Source organism: Dromiciops gliroides, chromosome 4 (assembly GCF_019393635.1).
Source record: "Dromiciops gliroides isolate mDroGli1 chromosome 4, mDroGli1.pri, whole genome shotgun sequence".
NCBI classification, from domain to species: Eukaryota; Metazoa; Chordata; class Mammalia; order Microbiotheria; family Microbiotheriidae; genus Dromiciops; species Dromiciops gliroides.
In genome coordinates this window covers 289,899,942-289,916,348 of record NC_057864.1, presented here as the reverse complement: position 1 = coordinate 289,916,348, position 16,407 = coordinate 289,899,942, and the positions used below count along the sequence as shown (strand labels likewise).

General features: G+C 37.2%; 1 protein-coding gene across 1 annotated transcript in view; it reads right to left on the bottom strand.

Annotated features, from left to right (window-relative positions):
• Positions 1-16,407, bottom strand: part of COL19A1 (collagen type XIX alpha 1 chain) — a 438,272-nt gene that overhangs the window by 214,329 nt on the left and 207,536 nt on the right. Inside the window, 1 exon segment of the mRNA XM_044002760.1 lies at positions 13,050-13,103. Coding sequence (XP_043858695.1) covers positions 13,050-13,103 — 54 coding nt within the window.

Below are 16,407 nucleotides of genomic sequence, written 5' to 3'. Positions count from 1 at the left end.
GATTAAGATTCCTGGGAAAACTAAGAAACTATCTTCTGGAGTGTTGGTAAAAATAATAATGGACAGTGATGGAATTTATCATTTTAGCTTTAAATAATGGCACCTTGGAAAGACTGATATTTTTCTGTTAGCTATTAGAAGTTAATTTAATCAAATTCTCAGATGAGATTTCCTTTGGTTTATTCTCTGCTGTCAACTCAAATGACAAACATTTTCAGATAACTGATGCTGAGCAAGGGTGCGATGGGAAGCAACTTGATTTTCCCCATGACATTTGTTTCCTAAACAATAACAATCTGTACAAAAATCCTATACCAACACCTCAATGTTGTGCAGATGGAATTAAACCTGAGTTTTCAGAGGCTATGCCAGCAAAATGAAGCTCTGCTAGGCTCTACCAAACTGGAAAGGCTTTAAGGATATTTCTAATGACTGGGAGATGATTTTTTTTTGGCTGTGGTGAAACAAACAAAAATACCAGGAGTCCTCAGTCCTTGGTATCACTGTCCTAATTGTCCACTGATGGAGGTGGAATGTTAGAAAATAGGGTCAAGTGTGCTAAGGATGATATAATCTTAGACAATCTAAAACACTAACCTGCCCTTATTCCTAATGTGTGATCTTTAACATAATCCTAAAGGATCAGAACCATGCCACTATTGACATTCTTATTATAAATGAATCTAGAAGACATAACAAAGTCAAAGATAAATGAAAGGCTGGCTCAGAGGCAACAAGGTAAAATTTTGTGAGATGCTTGGTCATCTTGCCTGGAAATACTTCCAAGTATTTCTGGGAAGATAATTATAGATTGCATACCATTATTTGTTGCAGAAGATGAATAAATAGAGAAACTCTATGAAGCATTTGGCCAAGTCCTCAAGACATGCCTTAATGCTCAATAGTTTCAAGGTGAAGTTGGGCACAGAGGATGGGGAAAACTATGTTGAAAAATTTGGAAGTTTGTCAGAAATTAATTCCAGAAATGAATGAGACCAAAGACATAGAGATGACTTGGAAGCCTCAGTTGTATCAAGCATGAATATTTTCTTCAAGAACAGTGTTGAAAGGTACTTGACACAGTAAATAACAAACATTATTTCCAACAAATGAATGCATGAATGAAAGAGTAAATAAAATTGATTATATCTTAACACATTTGGTCTTACTTACATAGCAGTCCTTTTAGGATCAGCTGTGTTTAGTCAAATCATCAACTAATTAAAGGTAAACATGAAAAACAAATTAATATTTAAAAGATGAAAAAAATTAAAAACTACCTCATTCATCAAATTCTAGACCTCTCTTCCAAGTAGAGATTAATGCTTTAGAGTGAAAATCCATGAACCTGAGAACCCAGGATACAAGCCTCTAAATGGTATCATTTCACAAAAAGTGAAAAACTGTTAAGGGAAAAATTAGCCTGGAGAGAATCTGTTGTGGAATTCATCAAAACCAAAGATTCTTGACCGGGAGCCCATGAACTTAAATACATACATGCATACACACACATACATACATGTCTACATGTATAGGCATATGTACACAAATATATGCATATATGTATATATTCAAATGTGATAAGTTTTTTTTGTAACCACATGCACTTTATTTTGTTCACTTAAAAACATTATTCTGAGAAAGCATCCACAGGGTTCACCAAATTGCCAAAGAGGTCCATGACACAAAAAATAGTTAAAACCACTGATACAAACCATTATCATTCCAAAATCATTTGTAGATGAAACTAGAAGGCAAGAGAAAGACATGAAATAGAACAGATTGTCAGTATTCCTATCATGATATTGTCTCATCAGCAACAATGGCGGACCTGCTGTGTTTGGACTTTGCCACTTCATTACCTGATGTACTCTTTGTGGAAATGGAAATGGTCCTTCAGAAGATAAAGCCAGGACCTTGGGAACACAAAGTGATCGACCTCACCCAAGTGGCAAGAGAAGAAAATCAGAGATAAACGTAATATAATTTATTTGTTCATTTGTTTATTTACTCATTCATTCATTCATTTACTTATTTATTCATTCATTCGTTTGTTTGTTTATTTATTTTTGTGGGGTAGTGAGGGTTAAGTGACTTGCCCAGGGTCACATAGCTAGTGTCAAGTATCTGAGGCCAGATTTGAACTCAGGTCCTCCTGAATCCAGGGCTGGTGCTTTATCCACTGCACCACCTAGCTGTCCCCTTTTCCTTTATTTTTAAAGTGTTTTTTGAGTACTTCTATGGCCTGAGACCAATTCATATTTTTCTTGGAAGCTTTGGATATAGGAGCCTTGACTTTATTATCTTCTTCGGGGGGTGGATTTTGATCTTCCTTGTCACCATAAAAACTTTCTAGGGTCAGCATTTATTTTCTGTTTGCTCATTTTCCCACTCTATTTCTTGACTTTAACTCCTTCTTAAAGTGGGGCACTGCTGCAGGCAGCTAGATGGCACAGTGGTTAAGCACCAGCCCTAGATTCAGGAGTACCTGAGTTCAAATCCAGCCTCAGACACTTGACACTTACTAGCTGTGTGACCCTGGTCAAGTCATTTAACCCCCATTGCCTGCAAAAAAAAAAAAAGTGGGGCACTGCTTCTAGGGTAGATGGCACACTGTCCCAAGCTTCAGGGAGTTCGAGCACCTGTTCTCTGAGATACTTCTAGAAATTTTTAAGTCCCTAGTTCCTCCAAGGTGGTACAATTTAAGAAGAGGCATGTTCACGACTCCCCTGGCCTGTGTTCTGGTCTTCAAGCAATCACAGGCCTGATTCTCTGCCCTGGAACGCAGAACAGAGCTCTGCTCCACTGTAGTCCCAAGCTCTGGTGTGCCTGTGCTCCTCCCCTGCCCATGACTGCCACCCAAGACTGTGACCCAGATCTGAGTATGGGCAAAACAACACTATTCTGCCTCAGGACCAGAAAAGAGACTGTTGTAATCTTCTCCTGGCCAACTGCTCTGCCCCCTCACCATCTGTGGGCTGAGTTCTAGAAGCAGCAGCTGCCACAGCTGATTCAAAAGCTCCCAAGGCCTGGTTAGCTGGGGCTGAGTCTGTGTTGCCACAGCCAGTTCTGGGCTGAGCTCCACTCTCACCATGGTACAACAGACCTTTCCTGCTGACCTTCTAAGTCTTTGATTGGAAAATGATCTCACCTTGTCCTTCTGCTGCTCCAGAAATTGTCTTATGGAATTATTTGAAGGTATTTGGAGGGGTCTTGGGGAGAGCTCAGGGAAATCAATGCCTTTCCTCCACCATCTCGCCTCTACCCCCCTCAGTCTATCTTTCCATGGCTCTTTATTACATGTAATTTTCATTGCATTATGATCTGAAAAAGATACATTTACTATTTTTGCCTTTCTACATTTGACTGTGAATCTTTTGTGCCCTAATACACGGTCAATTTTTGTGTATGTGCCATGTACCACTGAGAAAAAGATATGTCTTTCTATCTCCATTCAATTTTTTCCAGATGTCTATCATATCTAAATTTTCTAAAATTCTATTCACCTCTTTAACTTCTTTCTTATTTATTTTGTGGTTAGATTTATCTAGTTCTAAGAGGGGAAGTTTAAGATCTCCTAGTATAGTTTTGCTGTCTGTTTCCTCTTGTAACTCATTTAACTTCTCCTCTAAGAATTTTGATGATATACCACTTGGGGCATATATGTTTAGTATTGATATTACTTCATTTTCTATGGTACCTTTGAGCAAGATGTAGTTTCCTTCCTTATCTCTTTTAATTAAATCTATTTTTACTTTTGCTTTGTCTGAGATAAGGATTATTACCCCCCCTTTTTTTTTACTTTAGCTGAAGCATAATGCATTCTGCTCCAACCTTTTACCTTTACTATGTGTGTATCTCTCTGCTTCAAATGTGTTTCTTGTAAACAACATATTGTGAGATTCTGTTTTTTAATCCACTCTGCTATTCACTTCTCTTTTATGGGAGAGTTCTCCCATTCACATTCACAATTATGATTACTGTCTATTTCCCTCCATCCTATTTTCCCCCTTTGTACTTTTTTTCTTCTTTCACCCTATTCCTCCTCACCAGTATTTTGCTTCTGACCCCTGCTTCCCCCAATCTGGTCTCCCTTTCATTAGCCCCCCTCTCTTTTCTTTACACTTTCCTCCCTTCCTTTCTATCAGTGCCCCCCCCATTCGCTTTATACTTTTACTTCCCGAAAGAGTGTATATGTTAATCCCTCTTTGAACCAAATCTAATGAGAATAAGGTTGAAACAATGCTCACTCCTCTCTTCTTTCCATCTATTGTAATGGGTTTATTGTGCCTCTTCATATGATTCCCCATTCCACCTCGCCTTTCCTCTTCTCCCCATGTACTCCTTTTTTCACCCCTTAATTTTCTTTATATCATCACATCAAAGACAATTTAAATTTATAGCCTCTATGTATACTTCTTCTATCTGCCCAAGTAAAGTTACAGTTCTCAAGGGTTATAAGTATTATCTTCCTATGTAAGGATGCAAACAGTTTAACCTTGTTGAATAATTTTTTTCCTGTTTACCTTTTTATACTTCTCTTGAGTCTTGTATTTGAAGATCAGATTTTCTGTTCAGTTCTGGTCTTTTCATCAGGAAACCTTGAAAGTCCCCTATTTCACTTTCCCATCTTTTCCCCTGAAAGAGAATGCTCAGTTTTTCTGGGTAGTTGATTCTTGGTTATAAGATCCTTTGCCTTCTGGAATATCATATTCCAAGTCTTCTGATCCTATAATGTTGAAGCTGCCAGGTCCTGTGCAATCCTGACTGTGGTTCCATGATATTTAAATTATTTCTTTCTGGGTGCTTACAGTATTTTCTCCTTCACCTGATAATTCTGGAGTTTGGTTACAATATTCCTTGGAGTTTTTCTTTTGGGATCTCTTTCAGGAGGTTATAGGTAGATTCTCTAAATGACTATTTTATCCTCTGATTCTACAATATCATGGCAGTTCTCCTTGATAATTTCCTGGAATATGGTGTCTAGACTCTTTTTCTGATGATGGCTTTCATCAGAAATAATTCTCAAATTATCTCTCCTGGATCTATTTTCTAGGTCAGTTGTCTTGGCAATGAGGTATTTCACATTTTCTTCTATTTTTTTCCTTCTTTTGATTATCTTTGACTGATTCCTGGTGTCTCATGGAGTCATTAGCTTCCATCTGCCAAATTCAAATTTTTAAGGCATTGTTTTCTGGAGTAAGTTTTTCTACCCCCTTTACCATTTGACCAAATGTATTTTTTTAAGGAATTGTTTACTTCAGTCAATTTTCATGCTTCCTTTTCCAAACTGTTGATTCTTTTTTCATCATTTTCTTGTGTAGCTTTAATTTTTCTCAGTTCTTTTCCCATTTTTCTTCTGCCTCTTTCATTTGATTTTTAATTTTTTAAAGCTCTTCCAAGAAGGCTTTTTCATCTTGAGACCAATTCATCTTCCCTCTTGAGGCTTCACATGTAGGCATTTTGAAAGTATTGTCCTCATCTGAGTTTGTGTTGACACAGAAACTCTCAATGGTAAGGTCCCTTTTCTGTTTCTTACTCATATTGTGGCTTATTTATTTGTAAAGTTGAGGTCTGCTCTTGGGGCACAGGGACCATTGTTTCAAGCTTCTTGTGCTGGGGGATAGGGGCTGGATCAGTGGTTTTCTGCTCTGAAGCCTCCATAGCTTGTGGATTCCTCACCACCCTGGGCTTGCTCCCTGTGCTGGGATGGCTTTACCTAATTGCACCTGTCCTATGGGTGGTTCTCTAGCTAGCAGTTTAGCCTCTCAGCTGGTGCTGGTGGATTTCACAACTGGCCTGGAGTTCCACCTGCTTGCTGAACCAGGATCAAGGGGCTTCAGTTGCTGTGCTGTGGCCAAGAGCCTCCTTCTAACTTGCTCAGACCCCCTCCATGCTCCTCTGTGCTGAACTGTGCTGCATTCCCCTTTTGCCCAGGTGAGATTGGCCTTTCCTGAATTCTTCTAAATTATCCCAAGTTAGAAGATTGTGTCTCTCTGTCTTTTTGTAGGTTCTGTAGTTCCAGAATCCATTTAGAAGCCTGATTTAAACTTGTTTTTGAGGGAAACTTGGGAGAGCTCAGGCAACTTCCTGGATTCTCTCTTGGCTCTCCATCTTGGCTCCACCTCCTGACCTACCTTTTGAGACTTATTTTATATAACTCTGCCTTCATTCACTTTGTCTTTTCTTTTCTTTCCTTTTTTTTTGTGTGTGACAATGAGGGTTAAGTGACTTGCCCAGGGTCACACAGCTAGTAAGTGTCAAGTGTCTGAGGCTGGATTTGAACTCAGGTCCTCCTGAATCCAAGGCCATTGCTTTATCCACTGCATTACCTAGCTGCCCCCACATTCACTTTATTTTAGAGATAAACTGACCCTCTTCCAGTTCCTCCCACTCAAGACTCCATTTTCAGCCTTCTTGCCTTTGCTCAGATTGTTCCCTGTAGGGTATGACCTCCTTACCTCAGCCTCTTTCAAGTCAGCTCAGGTGCCTTTTCCCATAGATACAGAATTGAATAGAGGAAGGGATAGGATTAGATAGCATTTTTAGACTATCTGGTGTTTTAAGCAGTTACAAAATACTCCTTGCCATAGAGATCCATTTAAAAAATACTAATATTTTTCTATCAATGCTATATTTGTTAATTATGGAATGCCATACTCTCAAAAAAACACAAACAAAACTGCAGGACAATTAAAAGATGCATACAGTTCCACTCAATATATATTAGGTGAACCAGGCACTGTGCTAGATTCTGGGAAGACAAAGACAACAATGCAACAATAGTCTGCCATAAAATGTCTTACATTTGAGGAGTGAGATTGGGGGAAGCAACATGAACAAAGATCAGTAGATATAAAATGTGTACAGATTAGATTAAATTTCACACACACGGGGAAGCTAGGTGGCACAGTGGATAAAGCACTGGCCCTGGATTCAGGAGGACCTGAGTTCAAATCCAGCCTCAGACACTTAACACTTACTAGCTGTGTGACCCTGGGCAAGTCACTTAACCCCAATTGCCTTACCAAAAAACAAAAACAAAAACAAAATTTCACACACACATTGAGGCAGTTACCCAGATTAAAGTGTTTAAAATTCACCTGGGCTGCCTCACTTTTGTATTTGTACTCCTCAATCCCCAATACAGTACTTAGCACATAGTAGTTACTTTAAAATGCTTGATTATTAAATGATTAAAGTAATTTTTGGAAGGAGACATTAGTAACTAGGGGAACAAGGAAAGGACTCTTGCGATCGTTAGTAATTAAGTTGAGTTTTGACAAGAGGTTGGGATTCTAGGAGATAGAAGTGAGAAGGGAAAATATTCTTATCATGGGGCATAGCTTGTGGGCAATACAAGTGGGTGGTAGAATGTCTTATACAGAGAATAACAAGTAAGCTAGTTTTGCTGAAACTCAGAATACATAAGGAGTGATGGGAAATCTATAATGTCATACTGGTGATAAATTTTAAAAGACTTTAAATATTAAATGGAGGAATTTGTAGTTTATCCCAAAGGAAAGAAACAGGGAGACCTTAAAGATTCTTGTTTAGGAGAATGCCATGAAGAGAATTGTGCTTCGGGAAGATCAATTTAGCAGTTGCGTGGAAGAATGGATTGTTGAGAGGAAAGAATAGGGCAAGGAGACCAATTAGGTAGCTATTACAAGGATCCATGCATGTCAAAAGTGATGAGGAGTAGACCTAGGGTAGTGTCTGAGTGAGTGGAGAGAAGACAGATGAGAGAAATGTTACAGAGGTGGAATCAACAAGATCAATAATTCTTGTTTGTTTGTTGTTGTTGTTGCAGGGCAATGAGGGTTAAGTGTTGTTGTTGTTGCAGGGCAATGAGGGTTAAGTGACTTGCCCAGCGTCACACAGCTAGTAAGTGTCAAGTGTCTGATGTCAGATTTGAACTCAGGTCTTCCTGAATCCAGGGATGGTGCTTTATCCACTGCACCACCTAGTTGCCCAAGATGGATAATACTTGACAACTGATTGCATGTTGAGGGGTAAGGGAGAGTGAAGCTTCAAGGATGACTCCAAAGTTTCAAACCTGGATAACTATAAGCATAGTAGTGCCTTCAAAAGAAACAGAAATGTCAGGAAACAAGGTCATTTTTATAGAAAATATAACTAATTCCATTTTGTATGTGTTGAGATGCCTATTGGACTATAGATTAGGCAAACTGGTGGTGTGGAACTAATCTCAGCAGAGAAAGGATGCCTGGACATGTAAATATATGTCATCCTATGCATAAAGGGTATAAGTAGGTTATAGCATATTATGAATAATAACTTGCATGTGAGAAAGGCCATAGAAACATCATTAATAATAATATGTATTCCTGGTAAAGAATGTGGTCCAATCATTGAGAGCACCAAAATACAGGAAGATACTAGAAAAACAGATAGGGGGTCCCTGCACTGTTACCTCCAAAGTATTAAAGGGAGAAGAGGATTTCTTTTCTGAGATATTGGATGTATCCTCTGTGGCAGATTTATAGGAAAATATGGATAAGAATTTCAAAAAATAAGGTCTGAAAGTGGTGCCTTCTCCATTAGTGAAGCAAGTACCTACACTAGTGAGATGACAGTTAACTAAAAAGAAACCAGTAACATAGAGAGAAGTCTAGGACTGAGGAAGATCCTTTAACTTCTCTGAACCTCAGCTTTCTAATCTATAAAATAGGGATTAGTCTAAATGACCTCTAAGTCTACCAAAAGTATACCCTGCAACAGTAATTAAGTGTAGATCAGACAACATGACACAGATTATGGGCTGATGAAAGGGGATTCCCTGGAAAAAAGGAACTGATGTTCTCTGCAGTGAAGTTCACTAGATAAAGGCTTCCAGGTCGTGGTGTAGTATGAAAATGGGCATTCAAGCAGATGCTTGTCTCAAAGTCACAAACAGAACCATGAAAGGGTTTGTAGGAAGGTAGAGAGTTGAAAAGGGTACATGAGAATATTGGTGAAATATAAATAAAGTATGTTAGAAATTACAATTGGAATCATTATGTTCAATCATTATTTCTCAGTCCAACAGAAGATATGCCCGTCTATGGTGGATGAAGACCTGCTTTCACATTATGGTACTAGTGTGCTACATAGAATTATAATTCTTCTGGAAAAATAATATAATAAAGGGAAATGACATTACAGCCTTAAATATTCACATTGGCTACAGGTAACTAAATAGAAATACTAATATGATGGAAATTCTACAATTCAAATTGAATCAAAGAATAGTGAGGCATCATGTAGTTGAATGAACCCAGGTTCAAATCCTAGTTCCTTAACAAAAATTTACTTAGCATCTGCTACATGAAAAGCACCAAATTGATACTGGGACTGTCATTTCATTGGTACAGGGAACTCTCAATGAGTAAGCTCCCTCTACCAGTTCTGGTCATTACTTTCTCTGCAATTTACAGATTTAGTGAGTCACCTAGAGGACTGAGAGATTAAATGATCTGCCCAAAGTCTGACAGTACGCATCTGAGGCAGGACCAGAACCCACTCTATGTACTATAATACATTGCCTCTCACATATTATATGCTTTAATGTAGGCTGCTAGCATCATCTGTAAAATGAGAAGGTTGGTTAAACAAAGCCTAAGTTCCCAACTATGTTTTAATTTATGATCCTCTGTAGGACTGGCTACTTTTATGTTAGAAGGTGCTATTAAGAAACAGAATACTTCCCATAGATTTCAAAAGAAGCTTTAAAAAAAAATCAGACCTCTTAAAGAAGTGCTTATAAACTTGGCCCAACCTTGTTTATCTCCTATTCCTTTTTCTATCCTTCTCCTCCCTTTCATGGCCAAGCTTCTACTCTAGCTGCCTTTATTTCCTAATTGTCTCCTTATTCTTTGACCCACAGTTCTAAAATTTGCATATCAATGTGACTGAAACTGTTGCTTTGAAGATTGCCATCAGACTTCCTTTTTAATCTTTATCTTCATAGGATCTTCAAATTTAGAACTAGAATGATCCATAGAAATTTCCTAGAGCAAGCCCAAGAAAAATGAGTTTCAGAGGTGTGAAATGTTTTGCATAATTTCATAAAGTTAGTAATAGACACCCTTAGCCCACCTGCAACATCTGACACTATTGTCCACTTGTTCATAAAACTTTCTTTTATTTATTTGTTTTTTGGTGGGGCAATGAGGGTTAAGTGGCTTGCCCAAGGTCACACAGCTAGTAAGTGTCAAGTGTCTGAGGTCGGATTTGAACTCAGGTACTCCTGAATCCAGGGCCGGTGCTTTATCGACTGAGCCACCTAGCTGCCCCATAAAACTTTCTTAAGGCAATGAATTTTTTTTTTTCTTTGCAGGGCAATGAGGGTTAAGTGACTTGCCCAGGGTTGCACAGCTAGTAACTGTTGTGTCTGAGGCTGCATTTGAACTCAGGTCCTCCTGAATCTAGGGCCGGTTCTCTATCCACTGCGCCACCTAGCTGCCCACAGCTATGAATTAGTATTTTGACAATTTCTCTACCTCGACTTCATCTCATTCCTTGTACATATACTTCTACATTAAAGAAGAAAATGGCAAAACCACTCCTGTATCTTTGCCACGAAAACCTCATGGACACTATCGGTGTGCTACAGTGCCTGGAGTTCAAAGGGTTGGTCACAGCTGAACAACAGAACAACAATAACATGCTTCTACAGAAATTCATCTACTACCCTCTTTTCTCTCTCTCCTTTTTTTTCACTCTCTCCATTTGAGATGTCATCTACTCTCATGGCTTCAACTATGAATTTTTTTTTATAGATGAATAAGCTATCTTTATCCTCAGGCCCAACTTTTCTCTTGAGTTTTATTACTATTTTAAACTATCTACTGGACTTTTCCACCTGGATTTCCTGCCAGCACCTCAAATTCAATATATCTAAAACAGAATTTATTATCTTTCCCTCAAAACGAATTCCTTCTGCTTCTTACATTATTTCTCTTAATGATACTTCAATTTTCTGGGTCACTGAAGTTCAAAGTTTCAGCCACATACATTTAACAAAGTTAGCTTATGATTATATACAGTATTTAGGTACTACCAAGAATCTCAGTGAAGAAAAGATTCTTTGAAACCACCCAGAAGTAGCAGGAAGTAGTTGATAAAAGATGGTGTTCTGAAGATTGAGCATGTGGGCTTATGTTTCACTTTAGCCTATTTGTACATTAGCCTAAAAGACTTTTGTTGAAGATGTGGCAAGACTACATGACTTTACTTAATCGGCCATACCCAATCAGTTGCTATAGATTTTCCCTTCATAATGTCTCTTTTCTGTTCTTTTCTTTCTGTTTTCACTAGTTTAAGCCCCTTATCATCTCATATTTGAATGATTACATTAGGCCTTAAATGTCTTCCATGACTTCAAGGTCTCCTCTTTTCTATTTATCTAACACACTGATATCCTATTAATCTTATCAAAGGGCCACTTTTCTAGTGTCCTTTTCCTGTTCAGAAAACTTTAATGGTTCCCTCTTGTCTACTAAATAAAGCTCAAATGACTTTATCCAACATTTAAGACCTTCAACAATTTGGCTCTAATCTCTCCTAAGTTATTTGCCAGTTATTCCCAGTGGTCCAGATAATCCACATTCTTCATTTTCTCTGAAAATGTGTTGAACTTTCCCACATCTGTGACTTTTCCCTTTTCCTTCAGTCTGGAATACAAAATCCAAGTCTTCTTCATTACTCCTGCCATCTCCATTTCTCAATATCTGATTCATCCTTCAAGACCTAGATCAAATGCCAGCTCAAGAGATTCACTCTTCCTCCACACTTGAACCATATTTGTGTCATTCATTTGGCACTTAATACATGCTGTTTGTATTACAGTTATATCTGTCCATGTGATATACCCCTCTTAGTCTGGAATTTTTTTGAAGATATAGTCAAATATTATGTACCTTTCTTCCCTTACATCACCCAGTATAGAACTTATGTAAAGTAGGTATTCAATAACACATGAATGTTCATTTGACGAAATTGCACTAATTGACTCAGGATATATGAACTATACCAGCCAAATATTGTGCTTGCCTAGCTATAAGAAATTTAAAGAATGAAATTTTCTATGGAATACTAACTTAATTTACTTAACAATTTTTTAAAAATAGGAATTGGAAATATAGAACACATCTACATACAATCAAAATTTTTGCTAGCTAAAATATCCTCCTAAACCAGGTGTAAGTTGTACCATGTAGCATCCCATTGAGGAGATGGATAATCAGGAAAAGAGTAAGATGATCGTGTGGTAAAACCAAGGTTAATAAATGCAAAGTTTGAGTACTACATGAATACATATGGAATATAAAATAATACCTAGAAAAAAGCCTTAATCTCACTGGGTAGAATGGTTTTTATACTCTTTCAGAACACACAGTTAAGAATTATAGAAGATGACAGAATGTTCATGCAATACACTCTGAACCTGTAGAATGCTATAGAAAATATTCCTATATAGATTGGAAAGAAGGTTAAATTGATCTCTAAGGTCCCTTCTAATTCTGATTATGTGATTTTTAAATTAAAAAAACAACTCACAAAGATAAATTTATCTGGTCACAAAATAATAGTCACATGAAGAAAATAACTATTCTTATAGTAAGTCATTATGACTCATATACAATAAATGCAAGGAGAACAAAGATGTTTCCCCTGTGTAAAGAAAATCACATTTTGTTAAGGAATGGAAAACCAACGTACAAATTATACAGACATACTGAATGGGAAGGTAGTTCACCACCACCCTCACTGACCTAATTCAAAAAGCCAATATACAATATTAGCTACTTCAGTCTTCCAGATTAAATTTCACACCTGATTCATTTTATCTAATGTCCCCTACATCTGTGCTGCAAGTCTGTAAAACACATAGGATTTTCCAAATTGTGAAACTTCAGTCTAATGAAGAAAAAAAATTTACCTCATACCCAGCTGCCATCTTAGAGTTTGATTTTTATTTGTGTTCAGAGACATAGAATGACTGGGATTAGTTAATGCCTGCCAGTTGTTCAAAGTTTACTTACCCTTTGACCCTCTTTCCCAGGTGGACCTTGAGGACCTTCTAGCCCTAAGGAACCCTGCAAGAGAAAAAAAAGAAATAATTGTTAGATTTTTTTGAGTTTTCCTGTCTCATATAGATATTGTGGAAATGAATACTTATTTGACAATTTAAACTTTTTAAAGGGCCAAGTTCCTTTGAGGTTAGACTGCATAATACATTAATAATGATGAATTGCCTTGCCTGGAATATCTTACATTTGTACCAAAGTCTAGAGCAAAATAACTAAGTCCCAGAGCCAGATGTCAGGACCAAATGTTCACTCCCATTGAAGACTTGCTTCTAATCAGGGCTACATTACACAGAAATGACATAAATGGCAATGGACACCAGCAACAAGATGCATAATCCATCCTATTTTTGTCATTCGGAAACAGGTGGAATAGAATTTCAGTTGAGTGTTTTCTAAGAGAAAATGGTCATTACTTTGGTTTCACAAATGCATTTGTGTATGATATTTTAGCATTTCATTTCATATTTAAAAGGACTTAAGATAATTGTTTTTAATATAGGGACTAAACATGTAATTTCTTTGGAATAGGGAACCTCCTTCTACTAGTGCAGGTTCATAATAATGTCTTCGTAATTTATAGTGTTAGAGATTTGCTTAGAGCTTAAAGGTGGCAGCCTAACAGCCTCAGTAAACTGGAACAAGATTAAAATGTAACTGGGAAATGTTTAACAAAACAAATACAAATACAATTGCTGTTTGTCCATCATTTTCAAAGAGGACCAGTGACATCATGGTGTGTTGTCTTGACTCATAATTGAATTGGATTTAAGTGAGGCAGAGTTGCACAAAGTCATCATATTCACTCTCTCTTCCATAGTCATTGAAGCCCAGTCGCAGGACAAAAATTGAGACAAATGGTAATGGCCCAGGATGCAGTAGATGACTGTGATGTCTTCAATGTCTGACTAAGTTCTAAAATCTCCACGGTGCCTTCTTCATAGTGCCATTGGAACAAATTGTTCTCATCCACCCATTCCACTAGGAGAAGTCTTTGCATGCTTGGGGTAGACACCCCCTAACTCAACAATGAGTTTGAAGCTCATTGGTGCCAATGGTTTATCAAGACGTGGCTTCTGTGCATGCTATTAATTCTTGGAGCCACAAGTGAGAGTTGAATACCAGATAGATACCTAATTTAGATAAGCATTCCTAAAAAGAGTGGAGAAGCCCTCCCACTAGAGGTACTATTCCTCTTTGAACACAATATACACCAGAGATAATGTTAGTTTCTGGCTTTCTAAGTCAATATGCAGCTTATGTTTAATTTTCTATTGGAATTTGACACTGCTGGATAGAAGAAGAACAAGGAATTAGGTGACTTACTCATGATCACATAGTCAGCATATATAAGAGGCAGGGCCTTTCTAATATTTAATTACAATCAATACAATACAATTTACTAAATTTGCTTGGTTATTTTAATTTCAATGCCTAAAGTAAATCATAAAGAATTTTTTAGTCACTTCCTCTAAGTCCTCATTAGGCCATTTTGCTTGTCCATTCTTTCTTATTCAATTTTCATTCATTCATTCATTCATTCATTCATTCATTTATTTTTAGTTTACAAAAGTATTTTATTATTTTCCAGTTGCATGTAGAGATAGTTTTCAACATTTGTTTTCATAAGATTTCTAGTTTCAAATTTTTCTCCCTCCCTCTCCTATCTCCCCCTCCCCAAGACAGCAAGTAATCTGATATAGGTTATATATGTACAATCACATTGAACATATTTCTGCAGTAGTCTTACTGTGAAAGAAGAATCAGAGCAAAAAGGAAAAACCTCAGAAATGAAAAACAATAGCACCAAAAACACAAGAAATAGTATGGTTCAATCTGCATCCATATTCCACAGTTCTTTTTTTTCTGGATTTGGAGAGCATTTTCCATGATGAGTCCTTTGGAACTATCTTGTACCATTGTATTACTGAGAAGAATCAAGTCTATCACAGTTGATCAACACATAATGTTGATTTTTTTTCCCCTGGATTTGGAGATCCTCTTCTATCATGAGTTCCCTGAAACTCTTCTGTACCATTGCATTGGTGAGAAGAATATAGTCCATCACAGTAGATCAACACTCAATGTTGATGATACTGTGAACAATGTTCTTCTGGTTCTGCTCATCTCACTCATCATCAGCCCCTGCAAGACCCTCCAGGTTTCTCTGAACTCCTCCTGCTCATCGTTTCTTACAGCACAATAGTATTCCATTGTATTCATATACCACAACTTGTCCAGCCATTCCCCAATTGATGGGCATCCCCTCAACTTCCAATTCATTGCCACCACATAAAGACCAGCTATAAATATTTTTGTACATGTGGGTCCTTTCCCCTTTCCATGATCTCTTTGGGCAAAAGACCCAAAAGTGGTATTGCTGGGTCAATTATATGCCCTTTGGGCATAATTCCAAATTGCTCTCCAGAATGGTTGTATCAGTTCACAGCTCCACCAACAATGCATTAGTGTTCCAATTTTTCCACAGCTTCTCCAACATTTATTATTTTCTTTTTTTTGTCATATTGGCCAATTTGATAGGTGTAAAGTGGTACCTCAGAGTTGTTTTAATTTGCATTTCTCTAATCAATAGTGATTTAGAGCATTTTTTTCATGTGGGAATAGATAGCTTTGATTTCTTCATCAGAAAATTGCCTGTTCATATCCTTTGATCTCTTATTCAATTTTTCCCTTACATGGTCACGATTCTAGTACATTCTATACTTCTGATTCTGTTGGTTATATTTGGCATTATTTCATAAAATTATTTGCTATATATACATATATCCATATTATTTATAGTTATTCATATTAATTGTGTGGTAGTTTTATGTCCCACAATTTATTCAACCATTTCCTTCTTGTTGAACATTTAGGTTGTTTCAAGTCCTTTGCAAATACACATAATGCTGTAACGAAAATCTTTGAAGATAGAGTTCTTTTTGTTATTGTTCATTTCAGGTAACATTTTCAAGGCACATTTCCAACAATGGAATTATTCAGACAAAGGTTATGATTATTTTTTGTAACTTTTACTGCTATTGCAAGATTAGTACCCTACTGTTGGGAAATGTGAAGCTTAGCAATGACATTAACTAACAAATCCCCACAATTCTGTATAAGGCAAAGTAATCTTTTTTTTTTCCCAGATAAGAAGCTGACAAAGAAATTATAACCTAATCATTAGTAATGTCCAAAACAGAAGCCATGTTTTTTTGCCCTTAAAGACAGAACACCAGCTGCTAGTCTCTAATAGTAAATATACAAGTGAAACAGCCACCCATAACTCACACTACATTTAGGGCTCAAGATC